The sequence below is a fragment of the Poecilia reticulata genome, chromosome 22 (assembly GCF_904066995.2).
Source record: "Poecilia reticulata chromosome 22, P_reticulata-male-v2, whole genome shotgun sequence".
NCBI classification, from domain to species: domain Eukaryota; kingdom Metazoa; phylum Chordata; class Actinopteri; order Cyprinodontiformes; family Poeciliidae; genus Poecilia; species Poecilia reticulata.
Genome location: NC_088851.1, coordinates 20,762,840 through 20,788,915, shown reverse-complemented (window position 1 = coordinate 20,788,915; position 26,076 = coordinate 20,762,840). Strand labels below are relative to the sequence as shown.

The window sequence follows — 26,076 nt, the reverse complement described above, 5'->3', positions numbered from 1 at the left end:
TGCTTTGGTCTCAGCTAAACCTTTTTTTGAAGGAAAATTTTATTTACAAAGACTTCAAAATTCATTTTATTTGTCGTTTTGTTTATTTATTTTGGATATTTGAAATGCCTTCCAGTTGCAGTGTTAAATGTTCATTATAATTTTAAGTTTACTGATCTTTCAGATTGTGTTCTTGCATTATAATTTTCCCATTAACATTTATTACTTAAAAATGGTCTAAAAATAACAATAGTATTGTTTATCAAAAATCAAAATGCGTTATTGTGACAGGTCTACACACATGATTTATAGTCAGTGGTGGGAAGTAACGAAGTACAAGTACTTTGTTACTGTACTTAAGTAGAGTTTTCGTGTATCTGTACTTTACTTAAGTAGATTTAATAATGGGGACTTTCTACTTTTACTCCACTACATTTTACAGTAAGTATCTGTACTTTCTACTTCACTACATTTCTACAAAACTGTCGCGTTACTCGTTACATCCAAGTCGCGTTGCTCTTTTTTTCTGTTAAAATGTGAAGTTCAGGGACTTAAGGTGGCGCCTTAAAATCGAGCAATATCGTAACTTACGTGTCTGTTGTCACCCATCGCCTCCACCTTTTACTCGCACGCGAAGCTCCAGACATGCGCAGTGGTTCCTCTGAGCGAGCTAATCACAGTATAAATAGCGCGCATAAATCATAAGATATGGCGACATGTAAAATCGCAGCGCTTCGCTTCACAGATGGTGGGACTTCGCCAACTTTAGCGTCATTGGAAGGAAAGCTTAAAGAAAGGTAGATCTGTGGACGTGATGCTAGCAAAGCTAGCTGTACTGACGTAGACACACATGTCATCTGCCATGAAAAAAGTTGTCACCATGCGCTGAATTATTGTGTGGAGGTTTTGACTGAGGTGTCGCACATATGGGACAACGCTGGTACATTCAGGAACGATCCGATTCTTCTGGACAGATCTTTACTGATTGCATTTATTTAAGCTCTACGTATTTAATAACTAGTTTTTTATGGGAAAGTGGATCTTTCAGATCAATTTGAGAAGCAATTTTGATAAGTAAAAGTTAATTTTTTTGTGTCACGTAGCGCGGGGTGCTGGTCTTGACTTGGTCTTGGGTCGGTGACCTTGACTACAACTCTGCTACTGGCTCCTTGGTTGCCTGTCCTCTCCCACCCACCTTCTTTCCATCCCCTTTCTGTTGGATTTCTTTAAAAAATAAAAGCTACTAGTAGCAAAAAAAAAGTGAAGTTCATGTTATGTTAGGACAGGAGACAAGATGTTTCCGTCCCTGAAATTATGATGCATAGAATCACATATCTAAGTCTAAACCATGTTACAGAGAGTAAACATAATAAAAATATGCTTTATCTGTGGCATTGTTCATTAAAATGGCACATTTCTAATGTATTAAGAGCAACTGGCAGCTCAGAGTTCCCATGCACCACATACCGGTGAAACACCGTTACTGCACCCATCGTCTTTAACCCCTGTTAACAAGTAAATTATTATTATTATTATTATTATTATTATTATTATTATTATTATTATTATTATTATCCCATAGACATTTAAATGCTCCTTTTTCACTTTTTTTTCACACACCAGTGGGCATCACAAGAGGTTTGTTTGACTGATAGACCGGCCCAGGTCATGTTGTGGTTCCACTGACATTTGCTCTATGCCTGTTAGGAGATGGAACCCAAATAACAAATAAAAATGGGTGGGCGGTAAGTGGAGGGGCCAATGGTTCCCTGGCCCCTCCTGTTAAGCTGCACAAATCACTGCCAGTTCAGACTTGCGGGAATAATGCATCTAGTGCCCACAGATTAAGTTTTTTTTTCACAGCGCATGCTCACTGCGTGCTATTTTTACCCTTAGCAACAGTTGCCATGCTGCTTACAATGACGTCATCAGCATGACTTCAAATGATGTCTGTGTCATGAGGCCCTTCTGAGGATGACTTTATGATGTCATAGAGTCCATGACATCACCAACTGATCAGTTAATTCTCTGATCAGTTACCACAAATCGGTTAACAAGTCAGTCAACTCGAGATTCATTTGGACGTTTTAGCTCAGCACAATAAAGATGAACGACGAAAGCCCAGAGAGAGAAATGGATGTGAAACCTAAGGTTTCTTTTTGGACGAAAGTGAAAAAGACATTGTCCAGCAAAGTTCATCCTGGTCAAAGAAGCCCAGATTACAAAAAGAGAAACTTTCTCAGTGAACTTCTGTGGGAAGTGATAGAAAAGGCTGCAGATGGACCAACTCTGCATCTTGTCCGACAAGTCTTTGAGGAACAACATAGCAAAATTTTGAAATTGCTTTTGAGAAAAACTGGAGATATAAATGTGAACGTACTCTCGGAGATTTCAGAAGAACTTGGTGAAAGGATTTTCCAGAGTCTTGCGAGAGATGCATTCCACTTTGCCAGTGGACTGCATTTAATCGCACTACTGGAACACCCAGAAGGACACCAAGTCATCGTGGAAAAATTCAAAAAGCATCTGGAGAATCCTGTTCCTAAAGAGAAAATGTTCACGTCTACCAAAAGAAAGATCCGAAAGACTTTTTTTCCAACTGAAGACTTGTACGCAGATGAAAACTGCCTGAGTGAAGATTATACTCAGGCAACCATGGACCCTGAACAATTTTTGAGGGACGCAAACAGGATGGGATTCAGACGTGGAACAGAAGATGAAAGGAGAATTATGGTTCAAAATATTCTATGGAGATTGATTTATAAGTCCAGTTACAGATCTAGCTATGGGCATTACAAAAGGAAGCACACCGAACCGGTCCAGAGAAAGCTTGCTCCAAAAATATGGAAAGAAGTCAAGGACATAGATTTTGTCTTTTATGACAAAATGGAAAAAAAAGCCTGCCGAGACATCCTGCAACTTCTGTGGGGCAATGAAGACGCAGTTAGAGAACTGCTCTTCAAAATGATTAAAAGCAACAACCCAATAGTGATTCACAAGGTTGTGGAATGCTTTAAAAGAACCCTTGCACGACCGAGAAAAATCAATCTCAAAGACACCTTTCTCCAAAAGGCATGGGACCTCATCAAAAAGGCTGCGGGTTGTGGAGACAATCCAGATGAAGAAGAGAGGCAAGAGCCCACCAAGAATGGATCAAATGTTGTGTTTAGTCCACACTTAGCTGGGCCTCTAAATTTGGTCAACTCAGAGGTTGGTACTGACTTGGAGGAGTCAGGGCCGAACTCAGAGTCAGGGCCCGCCTCAGAGTCAGATCCCGTCACCGAGTCAGGACAGACGTCTGAGACGGGACCCGTCTCAGAGTCAGGACCCGCCTCAGCGTCAGGACCTGCCTCAGAGTCAGGACCTGCCCAGTCAGGACCCGCCCCAGAGTCTGGACCCGCCCAGAGTCTGGACCCGCCTCAGAGTCTGGACCCGCCTCAGCGTCTGGACCCGCCTCAGAGTCTGGACCCGCCTCAGAGTCGTGGCCTGTCACCGAGTCAGGACAGAACTCTGAGACGGGACCGACCTCTGAGACAGGACCGACCTCTGAGACGGGACCGACCTCTGAGACGGGACCGACCTCTGAGACAGGACCTGCCTCTGAGATGGGACCTGCCTCTGAGATGGGACCCGTCTCCGAGTCAGGACCCGTCCCTGGACCCGTCTCCGACTCAGGATCCGCCTCAGCGTCAGGACAGACCTCTGAGACGGGACAGACCTCTGAGACGGGACCTGCCTCTGAGACGGGACCGACCTCTGAGACGGGACCGACCTCTGAGACGGGACCTACCTCTGAGACGGGACCTGCCTCTGAGACGGGACCTGCCTCTGAGACGGGACCTGCCTCAGAGTCGGGACCCGTCCCCAAGTCAGGACCCGCCTCAGAGACGGGACCTGCCTCAGAGTCGGGACCTGCCACAGAGTTATGACCTGTCTCTGAGTCAGGACCTGTCTCCGACTCACGACAGACCTCTGAGTCCTCATGCCTAATCTCACCAACCTAGTGACACCTTGTCAGAAGTATCAAAACTGTTCCTCAGAAGAACTTCGCATCTTACCAGAGCGGATGATTATGGCCTTAAAGATTGCTTACAAGTTTTCAACCTGAGAATACCGGAAACCATTAGTCATCTGTTGTTACAGTGAGAGAAAGACGGGTAGATTAACCCGAAGAATCAGAATTGGAGGCCGAGGGAACGATGGCCCACTGGGAGGCTAGAAGGGGTTCGAAGAAGAAGGAGAGAAGGTGGGGGGCTGACGTATCGTTAGAGAGGAGGGGGAAGCGAAGGATTGAACGAAGGAGAGACATTGTGGGGGGCTAGTGTACGATGAGAGGTACACTAGCCCCCCCAATGTAGAGGTAGATGTGAGTGGTCAAAGAGGGTGGTGCCGGTCTAGCGTACCGTTGAGTGCTGGGGGGCGGATGGACGGCGAATTGCAAGAAGGGGGAGGAGGTTTGGCTGCAGAAGGAGGGGGCGAAGGAGAGACATTGGGGGCTAGTGTACCATGAGAGGTGCACTAGCCCCCCTTCAATGTACAGGTAGATGTGAGGGGTCGTAGAGGGTGGGGCCAGTCTATCATACCATTGAGTGCTGGGGGGCGGCCGGACGGAGAATTGCAAGAAGGGGGAGGAGGTTTGGCTGCAGAAGGAGGGGGCGAAGGAGACATTGGGGGGCTAGTGTACCATGAGAGGTGCACTAGCCCCCCTCAATGCAGAGGTAGATGTGAGGAGTCGAAGAGGGTGGGGCCCGTCAAGCATACCATTGAGTGCTGGGGGGGAGGGGGGGTGGTGGGGGAGGCCGGACGGCGAATTGCAAGAAGGGGGAGGAGGTCTGGCTGTAGAAGGGGGGGTGAAGGAGAGACATTGGGGGGGCTAGTGTACCATGAGAGGTGCACTAGCCCCCCTTCAATGTAGAGGTAGATGTGAGGGGTCAAAGAGGGTGGGGCCGGTCAAGCGTACCGTTGAGTGCTGGGTGGGGGGGCGGCCGGACAGCAAATTGCAAGAAGGGGGAGGAGGTCTGGCTGTAGAAGGAGGGGGCGAAGGAGAGAATTAATCCCCCCGATCCACCTATAAATCCTATTTTATTTATATAATTAGGGCTATTGTAAACAAATATTTTAGTAATCGCGTAATCTATCGATTATTCTTACGATTAATCGAGTAATCATATAAAAAAAAATTGACAAAATAAAGTTTTGGTTAATCTGGCATAACAGCAGTGTTACTATCGGATATCAATATCAGTCCAATTTTTCATTTTTGAGCTTCCCTAGCAGTTACTTTTTTGTTGTTTAGAAAACTAACCTGTAATAATAACAACTCGTTTTCTAAGTTAATATGAGAAAAAGTCATACAAAAATCTAAAATTAATTTCAATTTAATAAAAAGAGGCAGGCTCACAAATACGCTTATTAAAAATATCTATGATTCAGCTTTTAGTTTATGTAGTCAGTCAGTAGATGAACTATCACGTTGCCCCATACATGTCAAGCTTTGAGTTTGAGAATATGGGAAATGTCACCTGAAATGGTGGTGGGCCATAATTTAACAGTTTGTTCATGTTAAATTATTGGGGAAAAAACTGTTAAATTATGGAAAAATTCTGCTGAAATTCCATAAAAAACAAGAAAGTGTACTGGCAGAAATTACCAGGATATTTCCCTATTTTTTCATGGAAAACTTTGAAATAAAATACTGTTAAATTACGGGAAACTTCTGATGGAAATTCTGTAAAAAAACACTGAAAATATCATGGCAGAGAATTAACAGGACATTTTCTGTATTTTTTTTTTTTCAGAATTTCCATCAAAATATTTTCCTTATTTTAACAGTTTTTTTTATGTCAAATTTACCAATATTTTGTTAACCCAAAACTGAAATTCTCTCTTTTTACTCTGTTTTTTGTGATGCATTCACAAACTTTTTAAAAAACCTTGGACATTTCCAAATACCATTGAAGTCTGTATTCTATACCATATGTTAATTATAGTGTAAAATATATTACAGTTAATGTATTTAATATATTATTAACATAATTTTGAAACAAAATTAAATTCTAAGTCCACAGGAAATGTAGTTGTAGAACACAAAACACTTAGTTTGAAAGTATCTCATGCAAAGTGATGTAAAAATGAAACCATTCTACAATCAATTTGCAGACTTTATTTTGCAATTTAAGACCATAAATTGACATGTCATCTAGTCTTTATAACTAACATTTACTATTATATATTAAGAGCTAAACATATTCTTGAGCTTGCTAATGTTTATCTTCTGTACATCAAAACTAATTTATTGCATTTTACTATACAAATTTTCAATGTATAAATTAAATGTAAAGCAATCTCGACTCTAGTCTTTGAAGTCAAATAAACAGTTTTGTTAAGTTATTACTATAAGATGGAACATAAAAAAATTGCTTTTGAACATGAAAATCATAGTTGTAAACAGGATCAACATACTTCAAAATAAATGCCGAATGTCTACCATTATTTTTATGAAATACAGGTATAAATATTTTGTTAAAAATCAAATGCTACATAAACCCAGCCGGTAACACTTTACTGAAGGCGGGTGAATAAGACTGACATGACACCGTCATAAACATCTGTCATGGACATGAATAAGTCTTCATAAATATTTATGACTGTTGTCATAAAGCGTCATTCAGTAAATCTTGACACTTTTAATACAAAGTTGACATTATTGAAAATGTCTTTGTTTTGACAACTTGACATTAATCTAGACAAAATGATTAATGATTGATTAATAGTATTCAGCAGGTTGTTTTCCAATGTATTAAAATTAAATACGATCGGTACACTTAATGATATTAGCAATTAGGTAATCCATTCAGCAAGCACTTTTACTTTTAATACTTAAGTATTTTTAAAAGCCAGTACTTTTTTACTTGTACTTAAGTACAAATGCTAATGTGGTAGTTTTACTTTTACTTGAGTACATTTTTGTCTGTGTATTTGTACTTTTACTTAAGTACATTTTTTGAGTACTTTCTCCACCACTGTTTATAGTGTAGTTAGTTTATTGCCATGGATGGCATAGTTACTTTGAAAGAGTAATTTGATCACTCAATGAAAAATTCATCCATCAGCTAGAAAATGTGCATCTCTTTTCCCTCCATCGTTTACGTTTGTGTCGCTGGTGTTACAACGTATCTCCCCAAGGAAAAAGAAGAAAGCAACAATATGTGTTTTCTAAAAATAATCACAAATACTTAACTTGGATACGTAATTTTAATCTGATTATTGGATTGTAAATAGTAACACGTTAGATTACGCGTTACAAGGGGTCAGATAACACGCTGATGACACCATTGTTTGACATTTTTGCTCAAGCTATTTACGGATCTTTCAAGTTTCCAATATGTGTCCCCCACAATGATAAACTTGTTCCTACGCCCTTGATGGTGACTGTTTAATCTTTGGATTTATAGACTGGATCTTGCTCTTTTGGGATTTGATAAAATAATCAAAAGCATCATCCGCGGAAATTACGCGACACGTACCATAGTCGTCTAAATAAGTTTTATAATTGCATGAAAACAGACTGTTGATTTATTGTTTAAGTGCTCTGGGTTCTACCAGCATTGTCATGAAAACCCTCACATAAAACTTAACAATAATAATACCAAATACAAAAGTATATTTAACAAGGTCACACTTTTCTTAAATTATATGAATGTTTTCTTTGGGTGACCTCTTTCCAGATTAAAATTGAAAGTCGTGTATCTTACCTTTATTTTATACGTCCATGCATCTTCTCCGCGAATATCTCTCGTCATTCTGTATAAAAAAAGACAAAAAACCGTCCTTGTTTCTAGTTTTCTTTCATTTAACAAAAAATCTGGCAGAATGGCCTTGAAAGGTTCTGTTCCGTCTGTATTGTCCCCCTCGACTGTTTTCAATCTTTTCAATGCGTAGAACACCTGTTGCTCGTTTTGTCTATGGGGCTCAGCACTGCCCCCTGTCAGTGAGGCATGGTACTTTCTGCCTCACCATGCGCGTCATGGTGACCGCGATTATAGCCGATCAGAAAGACTAAATATGCCACACGCATACATTAAATATATAAAGCAGACCGCGGAAGCGTGGAACTCTAACATTCATAGAAAATGTGTAATTAAACAAGTACATTGGAGATATAAAGAAACAGCAATGGGCATGCGCCAATTGCCTGCTTCATTCGTGTGATGCTGCGCCCCTAGAGGTGAGGAAAAGCACTGCCCTGGTTCGACCCGGTCTTTCGAGTATTTCAACAGGTAATGTGTTAATTCAGTGATTTTGACCATGAAAATGTTGATATTGCCAAAAAGTAAAACAATTCGTAGAGAATTCAAGTGGACAAATTGATTTTCTCTCATCATTGTTAGCATCTATTTTACTTACGTGCATATTTTTTACTTACCAGGATTACAGTTGAGGCACTCATATTTTTTCCACTTTGGCTTCATCTTTGTGGAAAAAAATTACAGCATGTAATTTGCCTTTTTTTGTACATTTGAGGTTACATTATTATTTTTTTATTTAAAAAACTATTTTCCACAAGTATACCCTATCTTTGGCATTTATGCTCTTTAATATTGTAATGTGCCGAACAGACCCAGCTGTGTATAAATCCACACAATTTTAAGGACAAGGTAAACCATCTCAGTCTCTTTACCTTTTCCTTCAGATTATTATTGTGGTCTATAAAGTCTTCACACAGAGGATTATCTCGCTCACTTTAACAATGAACACAAAGCATAAGATAAACAGAACAGCGTTTCTTTGTGTTTTTTAACCATCATGCTGAAATGAGAAAAAGCAATCTTCCAACAGGGAAAACAACAGAACACCTTTCTGTTTCTCACTGAATCCTCAGTGCTGTTTATGGCTTTATGGAAAGGAAAATGCAGTGATTATTCCTACTGGATTACCACTGCGACTTTACACTTGATACATTCAAACAGATGTCCCATGAAGTATGTCTTCCGTTTCAGTCCGAAACAACTCAACAAATGAGTTAGTTAAACCAAAACTAGGAAGGGCAATGATGGTGGTCGCTCATAAACAACCAGGCAATGATTGTCAACTGAAAACAAAAATCACATACACACAGAGTCAAATCGCTGTGATAAAGCAGCTAAATCACTAAACAGGAGAGGTTCTTGTTCTGCAAAAATAACATCCACATAAGATTACAAGCCACCTTGTTTTTTTTCACCTCTGACAGTCTTCTCATGACTTTCTTAATGCTTCAAACTGAACCCAAAGTGGATTTTAATCCGAACCTCTCCTGAAACGAGGCTGAGAAAGTTCAGCAGGAAATCACGCTGGATGAACATATGGTTCTTTTTTTTTTTTGACAGCTTCTACATTTCTGATCCATTTAGAGACTCAAAATAAATAAATTGAATGAGCTGTGGCAGTGAGGGGGCCGAGTTATTCACTGTTCTCTTTGGGGATGTCTTCAGTTCGATTGGCACTCAGTTCAGGTGCTTGTGTCTGACCCATCCGCTCTGAAGCAACATCTCTGCTGACCTGCTGAATTTTCTCCGTTCCAAAGCTCACTTTCTCCCCATTCAGCAGGGGCTCCTCCACCTGGAGCCCATCTCCTTCCTCCACCTCCTCCATCTTGCGCAGGATAATGGGAAGCTTTGCATCCGTGTCATTGTTTTCCAACAGAGCGATGTCGCTCTCCTCAAAGTGTGGCAACGGAGCGCCTTCCTCCAGTTTCTTCTGGAAGTGAAGTCGTTTGTCCCGACCACTAGCTGACACTTTCTCCAGGATCTCCTTCTCGGCCAGGCGGAGCTGGACGGCCAAACGGGAGTGGAGAGAGAGATCTGGTTTCTCCAAAAAAGACCGGTCGTCCTGGAAGACCGGACAGGAACAGGATTAACTCAATTATCAATTCAATTTCACATATTCAACTCATGAAAGCTGATCTGAATGATCATCAGTGTCTTCTCCAGGTGATGTTTCTGAACTGCATGGGTAAATCAACAGGTAAACCTGACTGGACAAACTCCCCATTTGTTCCAAAACTTGGAGTTCCTTTTTAAGGCTGAAGTAGAATTTAGTTCTGGTTTGTTTCCGTATAAATGAAGTGAAGTTTTAACTTCTTTAAGACTTGTTTAGAACCTGCAGGCAGTACACTCTACTGCAAAGTTTTAAAGAGCTGCAGGCGGGCGAGCTTAAGGCCAAACGCAGCAGGTGGTGACAGAATGTTCCGAGTCAATTTTCAACTCGGCTCTCAGGTCACACAAAGAAGAAAAAAAAACACAATATGCAAAGATGTAATTAGCTTTACTTGTGAGACATTTGACTTTGTTGTATGCGAGAGTTGCGGGTACCCTCTAATTAAGGTTATATATATATATATATATATATATATATATATATATATATATATATAATTTTTGGCCTCTCTGCAAAACACTATTTGGAAAACTATGACTGCAGACACCATCTCCATGGTGAGCTGTCTAGTTATGCTGCCGTCAGTTTAGGTTTCTGGTGGACAGACTGAGCGCTTCTCCTTTCTCTGCTGCATTCTTCTCCTTCTCCCCAGTTTTGCATTATTTGCTGTTATTTCAACTTTAAAGTTTATGTCATTCATCTGGTCTGGCCTGTTTAGATGTGACACCTTCCCAGAGCAGGTAGGAGCTCCTGCTGCTAACAACTTAACATTGTTCTTCCAAAGAAATACACTTGGCCCTGTGTTTCAGTGTTTAATCCCATCTCTTTCTTACACAAAGCTATTGTCTCAGCTTCTGTGCTGATAAACCATATCTGCTCTCTTTCATCCTTTAAAACCGTCTCAGAACTTAGCTTTAGACATCACTCAATCTTTATGCGTCATTATTTATGGATCTAAAATCTTAATACTGATGAATAGTTCATGCTGACTAACCTCTGATGTGGTCTTGTAGGTTTTCAACAGGAGAGCAGCTCGGTTCTCCAGGAAAGTCCACAGTTTGATCTCATTCTCCCAGCTAACGGGGAACTCACTGTTTCCCAGGGTGAAGATCTTGTTAATAGCTCCGTCTCCAAGCAGGTAGTCCTTTAGTTCCTCTGGAAATCAGAGAAAAGACACAACTTCCTGTTAATTCAAGAAAACAACCCAACCCAGTTTAACTCAGAGGGCAGCAGCATCAGGTAAACTGCAGCTACAATTAAACTAACTTGCAAACCGACTCCTTCCTAATCCCAGAGAATATTCTCAGTTTAAATATGTCACACTGGGCTCATTCCTCTGGACCTGAATGCTGGGTAACTGCTGGTGGAAGATGAAAGAGGAAAACAGCAGTGTCCCAGTTGTGCAAACACACTTCTTCGTCACGTCACATCTGTTAAGATGTGTTGGCACGCTTATATCCATGCAGAGGATGATACTCTCTCACAGACAGCTCCAAACGCATAAGAGTTTTTTTTTTTTTTTTTTAATTAACATGAAGCAGAAATGTGTGAATAATATATCATCCAGGGTCTGGAGTATGAGTCCTGCGACGAAGGAGGCGGCTGCGGCCTTGTGCGACAGGGGATTTATGACATCGCTGCCTTTCTGCATACATGCCGATGAATATTGCAAACCCCACAGTGGATTGCTCCTGCCACACATCTGGTGGCCTGCCTTGATCAATTAACCAACCCGGGAACGGACTGGCGCTGCTCGTCCCCTGCGACTGTTCTTCAGCCCCGTCTCCGTCTCTCGAAGAGGAAACGGTCGCTCGGAGACGCTCTCGGGGAAGCAGCGGGATATGAGGCACGTTTTATTGGTTGCGAGCAGATTTGCGGCTGTTGGTTAGATGGGTGATGGCCTGCAGCTGTTATTTCACAAGGTGTTTGTGCGCGTGTCTGTTTTTCTTACCTTCTGTCATACAGAAGACTCTCAGGAAGGCCAGGAGCTGAGCTGATATGGGGGGCTCGTTACAGTGTAGAGCAAAAACACAGGAGCTGAAAATAAAACGACATCAGTCAAAAACATAAGCCTGGGATGAGCACAAAATGGCACCAAGGCCCTAAAGGAGAAAGATTTCACTTTACACAGGTGATTATGAACACAACGTCCGGACTTGTCCTCTCCTTCACTTGCCTGCAGCTCAGAAGGTCTGTCAGCAATAATCCTGAAGGATTAAGGTGGATCAAACTTATTGCATCCTCTAATGCTTGAAACATGTTGGTTACTTTGGTATGTCTAAAAACATTACTGAGTGACCACTTTGTTAGGCATACAAGTTTAATAGGACCCTGCCTTCCGCCTCTCACATGGCAGCTCACAGCTTTAAAACATCTAGACAGGGTAAAGATAAGTGAATGAAGTTCAATGTGAGCCTTGAGAGGGGAAGAAGTGGCCAGCATGGTTGTTGGTGATATAGCGACTGCTCTGAGAGTCTAGCGGACAGATTGCTCTGAGAACACAGAAAGGCAACAGTGGGTGAAATAATTTTAAAATGCAGGGTTGTTTCCATCTCCAAGTCCGAGACAATGGTCTTGATTTGAGTAAGAAAAGGGTCGAGTTCCACCTCTGGGTCGAGAACAAGGAGTTCAAGTATCTCGGAGTTTTGTTCACGAATGAATGAAAAATGGAGCAGGAGATGAAGAAGTGGGTTGGTGTAGTGATGCAAGCTCTGTACTGGTCTGACTTGATGAATAGAAAGCTGAGCTGAAATTGGATGCTTTTAATTTACCAGTTGATGTACAGTTTAAATAAGTTTAAGCGCTGGGTAGTGACCAAATCACAGATACAAATTTCCCCCTATGGTCTCTGGGCTCTCCATTAAGGCCTTATTGCATTGCAATTACATGCAATTGAATATGTCATTATTATCATTTAAAGACTGTGAAAAAAAAAAAAGATTATGATGGGATTTGTCAGTCAGTCAAAACAACAGACATTGAGAAACTAACGCTCCTCAGACAGAGATCTGGAAGATCTCTGTCCCGCCCAGCAGCAAATGAACCAATCAGCGGCCGACTTCAAACCCTGTCTGGCCGGCCCAGATGGAAACACAGCTCTCTGGGTTCCAGGGAGTGGGGAGGGACCAGGCTCTAAGAGCTAATGCAAAAATGTGTTTTTATTCAAGTACAGTTTAAAGTTTCCCAACAATGTGTGTAAATCTGTAACAAAGATGAAACCATAATGAACAGCAGGTTAAATGATTATACACAGACCAAACAGATCCAGGCCAATTCCCACTATTTCTTTGAAATGATCCCTCAGCTCCATCCTGCAGCTCAACAGAGCACCTTATTTTTCTTCCCACAATATTCTACAAGGGAGGATTTGTTGAAAGAGGAGTCTGATAATAGCAGCTACTCAACGCTGAATTTAAAAATGATCTGCGAGCAAATCTACCAGCTTAATAAAGTGCTGGTGCAACAAGGGGAATTGTTTCACTTAATTTCTACTGTTCAGATTCAGAGCGTCATCAATAAGAGATTAAAGGCTTCTGATTAAAAATGCAGAGTAGAGAATGCTGCATAAAATTATGGAGCTAATGATAAAATGATTAAGCTTCTCAGTGATGAAAGTATCGGGGCAGATGACAAATTTTTCACTCGTTGGGGTGGGAGGAGAGAAATAAAGTGGATCTGCTGCAACATTTAAGTTATGTGCTTCAGTTATGGCAAAGTGGGGTCTAATTGGATGAAATATCAACCGTTTGACAAGAAGCTAGCGGGGAGCCTGAAGCCCTCCGTGTCCCATATTACAGGTTTTCCAGGTCTAGAAGAGAAGAACTTACGCCGGGATGCCGGCTCGGGCCAGGACTTCGGCCTTCATGGCGTACAGACGTTCACTCTTGCTGACGCCCAGTTTGATCTTCACTCTGTCGTGGGCATTGTCTTGGAAGAAGAAGCCGTTGTGGATGACGAACTCCGCATTGGACCGTGTGCCGTAGAAGATATAAATCTACAAGAAGAGAAGATTCAGCTTCAGCCACTTTCATCCCAACCTAAAGGATCCTTGAATTGCATTGATAATTAAACAGAAAAAATTCTGGGAAATTTATGGGAAAATTTTAATTTTCTCTTCAATCTTTAGCTTCGTCATTATGGCGCATTGTTCCAGAATCTAAATTAACTACCAGGACAGAAACCCCGAGGCTGGCATGAGTCTCCTCACCTGTTCGTTCTCCTTGTAGTCTTGCAGAGCCACACATTCACAGCGATCATCCTCCAGGTTGTAGCCTGTAGTGATCTAGAAGAGAACAACAACTTCCACTTATCCATCCAGTCCATTCAGAATCTACTAAATACCCATGACTCTAATGTATCTCTGAACAAGTAATTGCAACCTGCATCTCCGGCTGGATTTAATCCATGGAGCTAAAATTAGGATGTGTTGATGTGAATAAGAAGTATCTAAGCCCAAGCCTTCTATTCAGTTCAGTTGTTTCCTTAAGTATAAAATTCAAATGTATTTTAGTTTTAATGGTGATTCAAGACTTTACACGAGCAAAGAAGTGCAAGAGCTGGATTCAATCCTCATTTCTAAATATAACCTGATTAGATTTGCTTTGTGAATTGGCTAAATCGATCTATCTACAAATACATTGATCTATTCACTGATCCATGTCTTCGTCCTGTTGTAAATCTATTCATCCACCATGCATGCATGCATCCGTTTGTTTCTCCATCCATTCAATCCTATAAACAACCGGGAAAAATATTTACTTGTGGCAATAGACAGACTAAAATGTTTGCTAGAATTACTTTGTCAGGATGAAAAAATAAAGTGAAAACCGAACACTGAACTGCTTTTACAAAATCTCTCATTCTGAAAAAATTCTGTATAATATGGGAAAAATGTCTTGTGAAATAAGCTGCCAGTTGAACCAGTACTTTTTCATCAAAATTAAAGGAATTATTGACTTACATCAAGCTGCTATAACTTGCTGAAAAGTTACATGTAAGTTAGTTTTGTCATATTTGAAGTGTAATAAGATTAAGACCAAGAACTAGACCAAACAAAAAAGAAAAAGAAAATTGTAGGATTTTGTTTTTTGTTTTTTGGGGGGTGCTATTAAAAGGATTTGTAAAAAAAAAAAAATATAACTAAAATAATCTAAGTGTGTTTTAAATACCAGTCCATTCGTGTGGTTACACATGTCCCACAGGGGGATAAGTGCCAGGGTGACCCGGCTTCCGTCCTCAGTGGGGATCTGGTTCTGGCGTGTCATCACCGACGACACTGCCCACCTGTGGTACACAACACAGACGTGGAAGAATTAAATGCTGCCCATTTACAGTAGGAAGTGATCAGTGAGGGATCTAAAAAAGTGGTTTTGCTCCAGTTTACATTAACAACACACACACACTGACCTGTAGTCATCAAATGTGAAGCTGTCCTTCAGGGGCAGTTTGCTGGCGGCGGGATGAGTCTGGGGATGCAGAAAAGGAGAAAAAAAAAAACACAAATCAGTCCAAGGAATTTCATTATGCAGCCATGCTGGAGGGGGGCTGCCTGACAGGGAAGCCTAACAAGAAGAACTGGGAGTAGGGGGCCACCACTGGTGTGTGTGTGAAAGTGTGTGTGTGGTCTGTTGGTGCAGCGTGACACTCGACCCCCCACATACATCACTGTCAACTTAATTTGTTGTGGCCAGCAGCCGTCATAAATCTGCCTCATCAATTTGGGCATGAATATATGTGTGTGTGTGTTTCTGGAAGAGTGTGTGTCCACCAATGTCACTGGTTTCCCCGTTTAAAGCCACAGGCGCCACCGACCAATAGTCGCACTTACACTGTCCCAGTTTGATGCAGGAAATGAAAATGTAGATTCTGCTACTTAATGGTTCTGGTTTTCATAAAGATCAGGATGAAAGTGAAACGCATCCAGTAAGGTGTTTTCTTAACGCTGCAACGTTCATGTTCTCCCAACATCCAAGTCTTCCTGGCATCCAGGATATCGAATCATGAGAGGGTTATTTTCCAGAATTCTCCTCTGCAAAGAGGCCAGGACTGCATGCCAGATGGCCCAGTAGCAGAGAAGTGAAAATTATATATATCTCCATGAGGTGGAACCTAAAGGAAACACATGTAAAGAAAATAAAATAGGGCCAAAAGTGGAACCTTTTGGAACTCCAGATATAAACTAGGGGATTTGAGAATGACGGCTGCCTATCTCAGTGTTGCTCCCTTAAAATCCTCTAGAAATCCAGAACGGTTTAGTGATATTCTGCACTGGCTGGGGAGACATATGCAAGTCGCTTTCAATTTTTCTTTAAGGATCATTGACAGTAAATGTAGGATAAATTTTGGATTTGAATTAAAGTCAAACTGGAGATTCTCTAAATATGTATTCTCTGACACATTTAGTGAACACTTTTGTCAGATAAATGAGAATCTCTTGTTACTTGTTTGAATTAGTCAAAGTCTCCTTTAATTGCTTTGATGCTCTTTGATACCACCAGCAGCACAAAGACACACACGCAAATATGCATATTTCTACACTTTACTGTTGACATGAACATGGAGCATCACACACACTCTTACACACAGGCTCCAGTTTCTGCCCTCCCTGTTTTGTCCCCAGCTCCTCCTTTCTCACCCCCTTCTTCCTCCTCCTCCTCAGATGACCGGGCTGGAAAATTAGCTTGTCACTTTGGCTTTGAATTGAACTGACCTGAATGTACCTCGTTCTTTTGCTCCCCCACCCCACCTTCTCCTGGCTCTGTATCTGCCCACTGTTTTGGATCTGTGAATGACTGGCTGAACAGACTGATGCATGTTAATGCGCACAGACACAACCGCCATTTCCAATATCCCACTAACTGCAGAAACACGTGGCTTTGCACATCTAAATACTCAAAGTCAAAAGTGAGCAACTGGAAATTTTCTACAAGACCATCATTCAGTCTGTCCTGCGTTGGTCCAGCACTGTGTGGTTTGGCTCAGCCATAAAACAGGACAGGACCATCTCTGTACAAGTCTAGGATTAGGAAATGGCCAGCCAAAAATCTCTGCAGACCCCGCACATTCTGGACACAAACAGTTCTGACCTTTGTCTTCAGGTCCTTACCACAGAATACTATTTTCAAAACCAAGCAGCAACACAAACAGTTTTTTCCCATGGGCTTAACAGTCAAAGTGCCCAGATACTCATATTGCAATAAACACTAATTCAACCTAGTCTTCTTCTTTTGTGATAATATTGTATATATATTGTTTCCCTTAAAAAAAAAAGCAAATGAGAGCAAAGTGGAACCAAATTCATACATCTTGAGCGAGAGCAGAAACTTGGTAAAATGTTTAGCTTCAATTCCAAATACATGGAGAAAAACACACGACACTCATCCTCTACTAATTATACATCCCTGACAGAGAAGCATGGTGGTAGCAACATTATGCTCTGGGAGTGTTTTTTCCAAGCCTGAGGAGGCGCCTCAAGTTAAACCATAATGAATTTCTCTAAAGTGAAAATGGCTATCCGTCAATAATCCCCATCCATTTTGACTGAGTTCAGGAAGTCTGGCAAAGAACATGGGACAAAAGTCTGTTCAAATGCACTGCTCCTCAAGTCTCCTCAAAAAGACTTTGGCATGTATGAGCAGCCAAACATGCAGCAACTAAGTGCAGATGAAAAGAGCTGAATAACTCTGTAAGTCAATATTTTTTCTTCTTTGGAAATAATTGTATTGAACTGAGTACAACTCTCATTACTTTGTCATCATAGAGTTGAGATTAGAAAAGATGGTTTCATAAAGGTGGTGGGTTGAACACAAATCATTGTGGATTCCTAATAGGTAAAAGTCAAGACTAGATCAGAACATAATACTGCCCTCTGGTGGAAAGAGAAATTATAGAAGGAGCAAACTTTCCTGGAAAAAACAAAAAACAACACAAAAAAACATTCTGAAGACAAAGACCAGGAAGCAAACACTCTACCTGAAATCAGGGACAATGTATTCAAAAACAGATCTTATAGTTGCCATTTAAGTTTTAGCTTTCAGCAGACAGAAAAAGCCAGAAACTCTTTTGTTGCGACAAGACGAAGCGGACGACTTCAAAGAGAGAAGCTGTGGAGAGTTCTGATCAAAGCCGATTTAGATTAATAAAAAAAAAAACAACAGCATAATTTCCTATTAATATTCCACTATCTGTTATCAGGGCCTGTGAACTGATATTTCATCAGAAATTCACTGCATATGTGTCTTAAGGCTGCATGAAAGAATAAAATGAGCTTAGTTTCAGGATGTTAAAGAGGACGATTGCGAATTAAAAATATCCCAACATAATTTATCTTCAACCCTGTCGACAGATCAGTCAAACGTAGAGTCGTCCCCGATATGAAGTGTGTGGCTCTATATAGGCCCTATGGTTCCCCCTGCTGGTTGTTGAGTTGTATACAAAAATAAATGTCATCCTCAGACCAAAGGGATTTGAGACCAAATCCTTGGTCTCACTCTTCACATCAGACCATTGCTTTCTTCATGTCCAACATTATTGACCAGTTTTGTTTGAACACAAACTATATGAAAAAAATAATGACTTTGTTTTGTTCGTCCAACTAAATTTCCAAGTCATTCAGAATCACTTTGTTTAATTCAGCAGTTGTTTACTGAATGTCTACCAAATGACTCATGGTTTTCCTTTAAAGCAATTTAAAGCAATCAGTTCAAAACTACAAAAGCTGTGTGTAGATGAAGCGATGCTGTCTGCGTACCTGCACTAGTTTGTAGAAGTAGGCGTACTGCCGTGCAGTGTTCTTGTACTGGCTCAGGACATCCTGCACCGCCTGCGTTCCCAGCAGCAGCTGGACATCATCCTGCTGGTAGTACAGCGGCGTGTCGTACTCCTGGGGCAGACTGCGGATGTACGGCAGCCAGAACGAAGAGGGGCTGGCGCGCTCGCACAGCAGGTGCAGGGCCAGCGTCACGTTGCCCATGGCCTGCATGATCCGGTCCTGACCGTACAGAGGACCTGAGACACACAGTAAGGTCAACAATAAGATCAGCAGCCTGGGGTAAATATTTAGCAAATGCTAAAAGGATCAGGTATTTGATTTTTTTAAAACATTAACAAACAATTGTTGAGCTCAGCTACAATGGACGTTTTTGAATGTTTGCAGTGTTTATATTGAAACAGATAAATGCAGAATATTTCCTATTTTCAAAAAAAGGAAACAAAAAAGCAGATTGCCTCAGGGTTTAAGTAATGTTTTATCCCAGCTGTGCACCGTGCATTGAAAATAACTTCCTCAAATATGTTTTACTGCATTTTGTAGTCAGCACCTTGACCCCCTAAATAAAAACGTAACTGCATTTCATAAATGGAGTCCTGATGTGTGTAAAGAAGATCTTATTCATCAGAATGTAAATTATCACGCTCATTAATCATGCGATTAATTGATGAATTGAATATAGTGGCAGGTTTACTCCAGTGTGCTTCTAACTCTTACCAAGCAGAGAGTTTTGGGCTGATTCCACAGTCATCAGCATCTTCCTGGGAATCCAGAGGAACAGCTCTTCTGCCTGTAGACACACACAAACACACTGGAATGAGTAAAAGGGAGAACTTCTGCCTTTATTTGACCGATTAAACGTTTAGCTGACAAATTGTCTTTTAATTCCCACCTTGATGTCTCTGGTGGCTCGCAGGCCGTACCCTTCAGTACCAAAATCGGTCACTGTGAAGCCGTCACAGGACGCCCCGTTCTCCTGAGCCCAGCACATCAGATCAGGGAAGTAGTCCTCCCTGCTGCCATCAAACACCGTTGACAAACCTGAACCCACAAAAACAGAAAACCGGTCACATTTTATCACTTGGAAAGAAATGTGTTCAGGAGATGTTGTGTCCAGTCTGACCCTTCTGTTTCTTTCTGATCTTCTCCACCAAACCTCTGATCTGGATGTACTCCTCCCACTCTTTACCACCAGAGGGTGCTGCACTACTGCATTCTGAGAAAACAAGTTTCTGAGGGTTATGATTAAACAGTTTAAGGAGCAATGGAGTGAAAGGTCAAAGGGTGAACATACTCTGCAGCAGTTCGGAGATGAGGTTCATCATCTCCTTCGGGGAGACCACAGTGTTGGCCCCAGAGCCTGACTTCTGAGTCTTCACCCGGCTCTTCTTTCCCATGGTGCTGGATGGACGACTTCAACAACCGGACACGACGCTGCCGCACAGCAGAACATCACATTAACAAGTCTGTTTAAATCCAAGACCACGTTCAAGAAAAACTGTTGAGAGAGTAAAAAGTAAGGACAGCTAAACCAGTAATTACTGTATAACTGAAAAAAAGGGGGAGGAGGCATGACTTCTTCAGATTCGTTGCACGACTTACTGCTTACCAGAGATCTTCCTGCCCACAGCATCACCATGCACAACAACTCTTTGATGATGCTTGGATGATAAGAGTTACAATATTTAATTTCGCTTTAGGATAAAGTATTTTTGAAATGAATTGAATTTCAAGCTATGATACAGTCATAAGTAAGAAAAAGGGCAACTCAGGGCAATTAATATACCATATCCAACCCTGTACAGTGCAGAACATTCAGACAGTAAGCCCAAAATAAAGATCCATAAAATCCGTTTCCTCAGACAGAACAGCAGCTAAAAGAATCATTAACAGTTGATAAGACCACGTGGACAAGGAATGACTTTAGGAAACCTGCCAGAGGTTTGTCTGAGATGTGTTCACTTTGCTGGGAGTTGAGGCATCTGGGATGGATGATCTGTAATACTGAGGCCTGTATTAGATCTTTCTTTATTTCCAGCTCTAGTGGCCTTTATTTGATAATGGTTAGACAGGAAAGCAGTTTGAGAAAAATGTGGAAGGCAGGCGGCAGAGGTCAACGCGCCAGGACTCGAACCTGTGACGACATCGAGGACTGAGGCCTCTGCATATGGGTCGCATGTTTTACCATGCACCATCACCATGGCCCTATTACACATCTTTGTTGGAAAACCAGGAGCAAAGCAGAAAAAGTTTGTCCAATCTGTTGCCAGCAACAAGTCCTTGCAGTCAGGTTGTCTGAACATATTAGGTTGCATCACCTTTGTGAAAACTCAGCATCTTTCCTACACAAGTTCCTAAGGGATTGCTGATAAAGAGGAGGTTTCTGTTGTTGGACGATTCAGTCACTAATAGAAAAAGTTCATAAATCTGAATGAAAATTTTACCTGAAACTTTGTGTGGATTGATATTGTCAGTATAAGTTTTAGAAGCAATAATAAAAACATTGTTAAGTAGGAAAAAGTTGAGACAAAAAAAAAAACACTCAAATGAAATGCATCATCGAATGGCTAGTCATTAATAAAAATACATGAAACATCGTGTGTTTAATTTCTTAATTTCTATATTTTCACACTACTCCAAATTTTTCTAGTGTGCAAACTAAGTGAATTAGGGGAACACTGTGGAGCTCTGAACTGCTGTAAACTTCTCCAAATTTCTTGACAGACACAAAATGACTTAAAAGAAAACTTGACTGGAAATGGTTGTGCAATCTTATGCAAGATATCTTATGTCTCAAAGCTGTGCAAAAGTCTCAAACCACCCCCTAATTTCGCAAAGTGCAAATCATTAGTTTCTGATCTCTTCAAGTCATTTCAAAAATACTTGGTTTTTTTTTCAAAACTCCATTATTTGATTGTAGACCCTAGTAAATTGAGTATGCGTGAGTGCTTAAAGCAGCAGGAAGTTTCCAGCATGGAGGCAAGAAGCTAATAGCGCTGTTAGCCGATTGTTTTCAGTTGTTTTCTGCCAACAAGGAATCCCCAATTAAACTCCAGCTGATTTCAGATTTGTGCAGCTACCAAGGCAACATTTGCGCCGTCAGAGGAGAGTCCGAACCCGCAGCAGGTCAGGGGAAACGCCCGCAACTCATTCATCCACTGACCGTTAGCCAGCTAGCTCTTAGCTTCCAACTGTTAGGAGCCGCTCAAACGTAGCTTTAAATGCTTCACTGAGGCCTATATAGCCCACAGGACACCTTCAAACTCGCACATGGAGCAACCCTCCACAGCTGAAACAATACTTCGTGACACCAACCGTTATGGCTAACTCTGCTCGGTCCTACCTGTGGAAGTGACAGCAGCTCCTTTTCTGATCCGGATCCAACGTTGAACGAGCTGAGCTTCTGATTGGACCAGGGTTTCGGGCCCAAAGTAAGCTGAGCTTCTGATTGGAGCAACTGAGACGGTGGACGTCAAACAGGACGGACTTCTAGCATTCTGATTGGTTAGTAGAGCAACTGTCTTGAACTTGCTTGGAAAGCTGCATTCGCTGGAACACAAACTAGAATATTTCCCCTTTCCTCAGACTAGCAACTCTGGCAGCAAAAAAATATTCAGTCTTTTCTTGCGTTTATAAATAAGTCCCTTTGCTCACTACTCTTTGTAGAACAATAAACTAAACTCGACGGAAGGAAACTGAATATAATTCTTTCTACAAACCCGTTCCCAAAGTACATGAAATGCAACTGTGCATGTACATTTTTAAAGTCCCGCCCGTCACTCGTTGCTATTGGATGCTCGTTTTTAGAAGAATAAACTGCACCATAAATGGTCATGTGTCTACTAATGTGATTGGCTAAATGACAAATCAGCTAAAAAGATGTATTTACTGCCTCTAAGATATTGCCATTATTACTGTGGAAAAAGTAAAAGAAAGTGCACATATATATAATAAAAACAAATATATTTAGTATGAATTTCAGTTAGAATGCTTAGTCATTTTGTGCAGTCCATAGGGGCCAGTTTTGACACTTGTTGAATGCAAATATATGGAATGTATTTTTTACAGATTTATATTCAAATGATGCATATTTTACTCTAGTAATACTCCAATCAAGCTTTTACAAAATGGTTCTGGGAGCAAACTGACCAGTTGTCAGTCCATTATTACACTGTCCAAATATAGTCTGCTATTAATAGTCTAACCTCACAGGCCTTCATGTTTTCTGTCCTGAATCTCTGCAGAGGCTGAGGAGAACGTTTGCTCGACTTGAGTGTTTATAGACCTCCAGGTGAGTTTTTTCAGAGGAAAAGAAAGTAATTGTGTTCTTAGGACTTTGGCCTTTTTCTGATATTTAGCAACCTTAATGCAGCCACAAGTTTTGTGGCAAAGAGCCACACAACTCTTTGTGGTTCTTTGCAGCCACAAAGAGAAACAATAACAAAATTACTTAATGCCTTATAATCATATCTTTTGTGGTTTGTCTCAGCCTTTTGGAGCATGGATGACTTCCAGCAGTCTGAGCAGGACTTCTACCAAACGGGATATTACATTGATGACCAGGGACGTGCTGTGGCTTATTACGACACTGAGTAAGTGCATCAGCTGGCGATCTGGATGGTTATTGGAGCTAATCTAACCCAGAGTCATAGAAGAACCAAGATATTCAGAGGTTAAAGCTTCAGTCACGTTCTTCGATACATAAAGCTAACAGCTTTAAAATGCATATAGTCTTTTAAACAAGTTCAATATTTCCTGGAGCAAAATAACCTTAAAAAGAAACCTTGTGTAACAGTCAAGTAGGTTAAATCAATTTTGGATTTTTGTTCTACTTCAAAACATACTTTAAATATAATAACTGAGGTTTTTATGACGATAACTATCCAGTAGTGCACAAAATGCAAACAATGTGGACCCTTACATGGAACAGCAGTTCCCTGGAGAGATCTACCAGCCAACCATGCATTCCACTGGAACCGAGTACCTAGAGGAGGAACCTCCACTTCTTGTTGGTAAGAGGCATTGTTTTGCATCTAGATCATATGAACACAAATCCAGTTCACTGAACAGATTTACTTGTTTTCTGTGTTGTGGTCAACATTTCCTGAAATTGGTGTGCATTTCTCCAGAACTGGGAGTTGATTTTGATCATATGTGGCAGAAGACCCTCACAGTTCTGAACCCTTTGAAGCCTGCAGATGGCAGCATTATGAATGAGACAGATCTGACAGGTCCTATCCTCTTCTGCGTCGCTCTGGGCGTCACTTTAATGATGGCGAGTGCGATTCTTGTGATGCGACGGTTTCTGCACTTGGACCTTTATAATGGAGTTGTAGTTCTAACCTCTAAACTCTTTTCAGGCAGGTAAAGTTCACTTTGGTTACGTATATGGGATCAGTGCCATCGCCTGCATTGGTATGTACACCCTGCTGAGTCTGATGAGCCCCCTGGGAGTTTCGTATGGCTGTGTGGCTAGTGTCCTGGGGTACTGCCTCCTACCCATTGTGGCCCTCTCTGCGTTTGCTGTTTTCTACTCCTTGCAGTAAGGCAATCTAGTAGTTTTGTCTAGACTTGATTTATTTAGGTATTTGAGGATGAAAGCTGAACTTTTGTATTTTAACTTTCATGGTTTTGTTTTCTCAGAGGCATCCTGGGAACAGTCCTGGCTCTGATGGCCATTTGTTGGTGCAGCTTTTCAGCCTCCAAGATCTTTATCTCCACCCTGGCAATGCAGGAGCAGCAGCTGTTGGTGTTCTACCCTTGTGCTCTGTTGTATGGTCTTTTCACACTGCTCACTGTCTTTTAACATCCAGTTGATCAAATCCAACTTCTCATTTCCATGTAAAGGCCTCCTGTCTGTGATTCCTGCATTTTATGAATGCCTTTGGAAGTGTGAATACTGTTAGATATTTGCCCTCAAACACAGGAGTAAATGAGTGTGAAGGTTTTTGTTTTGTTTCTCCAAAACAAAATACTCAGTATTTGGTTTCCAAATGTCTGAAGAGTTAAGAGAGAGTCTGCTAAAGGGCAATACCAATATGAGAATCCATTAATCCCAGTACAAACATTCAGCGAGCACCAAAGCAGCCATTCTTCTTTGTTGCAGCAGGGAGCGCTAAGCCTCCACAAATTGATGAAGTTGTGCTGTTCTTGATGTACGGAGAACGTGCTTTTTCTTCGCCCTTATCATGTGCGGCAGTGTTTAGAAAGTTTATGGAAAAAGGTCGCATTTTCGGCTTTCAGTTTCTTGTGAGGACGTTCCAGCTTAATCAGGTTTGTTTCAGAAATATCACAAATTACAATAATATTCTTGTCACATTTACTTTGTTGTGCAAGTGTAAGTGTTGCATGATCTCACAGCTCTGAGTCAGTCAAAATTGAGAAATATTTTAGCTTTCTTTGGCACAAAAGATGAAAAATACTATCCAGACTGCTGTTAGTGATCGAGCAACAGTATCCGTGGTTGACCTACAGATGTGTGAAGGTACCACCAGGGGTGAAAGTAAGGGGGTACGGCAGGGTACTGCGTACCCCTAAACGATTTAGCGGGGGTACGCAGTACCTGCAAGAGAGGGGAGCGGCTGACTGCTGTAAAGAATCAATGGGTTCACTGTGCAGCCGTGAGTTCACCCACTAATCAGCCGTGACTGATTAGTTTTTCAAGAACAATCTAAAACACGACTCAATCAATTAATAAATTACTTTCTCCCCATTTCATATTGTTTCTGAACTGTTCGTGCTTTGTTAGAGCAGCGGTGCAACACGTCGATCGCGGAAGGTTTTGAGTCGATCTCGGCGGTAGGTGACAAACTGAACGCCGCCAGGAGGCTGAGACCAGCACGTCCTCCTCTGACTCGCTTAAAACGTTCGTAACTTTATTAAAGAACAACAAAAAAATCAACAAAACATGTTCATATTAATGACCCAATAACAATAAAAATCTCAGTAATTATTGTTTCAACAAGGTGTTGCGCAATTCTGTGCGTTTTGGTTCCATTACCAAAATAACCAGCAGAGCAGGAGTTTAAAATTAACTAATCAACCACCGCTGTGTTCAGGGAGGCTTATTAATGATAGCAAAAATAAATATCAAGCCTGCAAACCTAATATCGTAACGGACTGAATGTTATATTTTAACGTAATCTCTGGTCGGCTTGGAGAGCGCAGGAGGTTGCCATGGCAACGGGTGTGCTTCAATGACAGAGAGAGACAGAGAATAAAAAGGTGCGAGTGGTTTAGAGTTGATCACCTGTACAGGTTGTTTTGCCTTTGTTTACCTTTGCTGTGACGCATCACAGCCGCTGTAGTTTCTGAACGAATAAACGACAAACTTGGACTAATTACCTTGTTCTTTGTCATTGCGTCATTTACAACAAACATCAAACACGGTAAATATGTTTAATTAAGTATTT

The 26,076-nt window shown here is 41.2% G+C and overlaps 2 protein-coding genes across 4 annotated transcripts; one reads left to right on the top strand and one right to left on the bottom strand.

Moving 5' to 3' along the window:
* Window positions 1-8,551: 8,551 nt before the first annotated feature.
* On the bottom strand, window positions 8,552-22,147 carry setd3 (SET domain containing 3, actin histidine methyltransferase). Of its 2 annotated transcripts, none has more exons than XM_008400144.3 (13): window positions 22,008-22,147; window positions 19,959-20,098; window positions 19,788-19,880; window positions 19,557-19,705; window positions 19,382-19,454; window positions 18,647-18,903; window positions 15,304-15,362; window positions 15,066-15,180; window positions 14,105-14,179; window positions 13,725-13,891; window positions 11,849-11,934; window positions 10,892-11,052; window positions 8,552-9,849 (listed from the first exon to the last, which is right to left on the bottom strand). In XM_008400144.3, the coding sequence occupies exons 2-13, from the start codon at window positions 20,059-20,061 to the stop codon at window positions 9,421-9,423; spliced, it is 1,767 nt and encodes a 588-aa protein (XP_008398366.1). In that variant the 5' UTR covers window positions 20,062-20,098; window positions 22,008-22,147; the 3' UTR covers window positions 8,552-9,420. The 2 variants fall into 2 exon arrangements, with proteins under 2 accessions (XP_008398366.1, XP_017158124.1); XM_017302635.2 differs by lacking the exon at window positions 22,008-22,147 and adding an exon at window positions 21,828-21,988.
* On the top strand, window positions 22,030-26,005 carry LOC103458978 (protein YIPF7). Of its 2 annotated transcripts, none has more exons than XM_008400142.3 (7): window positions 22,030-22,168; window positions 22,909-22,955; window positions 23,154-23,256; window positions 23,552-23,676; window positions 23,794-23,939; window positions 24,025-24,206; window positions 24,308-26,005. In XM_008400142.3, the coding sequence occupies exons 3-7, from the start codon at window positions 23,165-23,167 to the stop codon at window positions 24,468-24,470; spliced, it is 708 nt and encodes a 235-aa protein (XP_008398364.1). In that variant the 5' UTR covers window positions 22,030-22,168; window positions 22,909-22,955; window positions 23,154-23,164; the 3' UTR covers window positions 24,471-26,005. The 2 variants fall into 2 exon arrangements, with proteins under 2 accessions (XP_008398364.1, XP_008398365.1); XM_008400143.2 differs by lacking the exon at window positions 22,030-22,168 and adding an exon at window positions 22,779-22,818.
* The last annotated feature ends 71 nt before the right edge of the window (window positions 26,006-26,076 follow it).

What these genes read in the sequence shown, in the direction of transcription:
- setd3 (XM_008400144.3), bottom strand. Translation starts at nt 20,061, where the DNA reads ATGGGAAAGAAGAGCCGGGTGAAGACTCAGAAGTCAGGCTCTGGGGCC. An exon ending in CATCTCCGAACTGCTGCAGA is followed by an intron (nt 19,881 to 19,958) that starts GTATGTTCACCC and finishes TTGTTTTCTCAG; the next exon opens with AATGCAGTAGTGCAGCACCC. An exon ending in GCCCGAGCCGGCATCCCGGC is followed by an intron (nt 11,935 to 13,724) that starts GTAAGTTCTTCT and finishes TTTTATTTTCAG; the next exon opens with CTCCTGTGTTTTTGCTCTAC.
- LOC103458978 (XM_008400142.3), top strand. Translation starts at nt 23,165, where the DNA reads ATGGATGACTTCCAGCAGTCTGAGCAGGACTTCTACCAAACGGGATAT. An exon ending in TGGGCGTCACTTTAATGATG is followed by an intron (nt 23,940 to 24,024) that starts GCGAGTGCGATT and finishes AACTCTTTTCAG; the next exon opens with GCAGGTAAAGTTCACTTTGG. An exon ending in GCTGTTTTCTACTCCTTGCA is followed by an intron (nt 24,207 to 24,307) that starts GTAAGGCAATCT and finishes TTGTTTTCTCAG; the next exon opens with AGGCATCCTGGGAACAGTCC.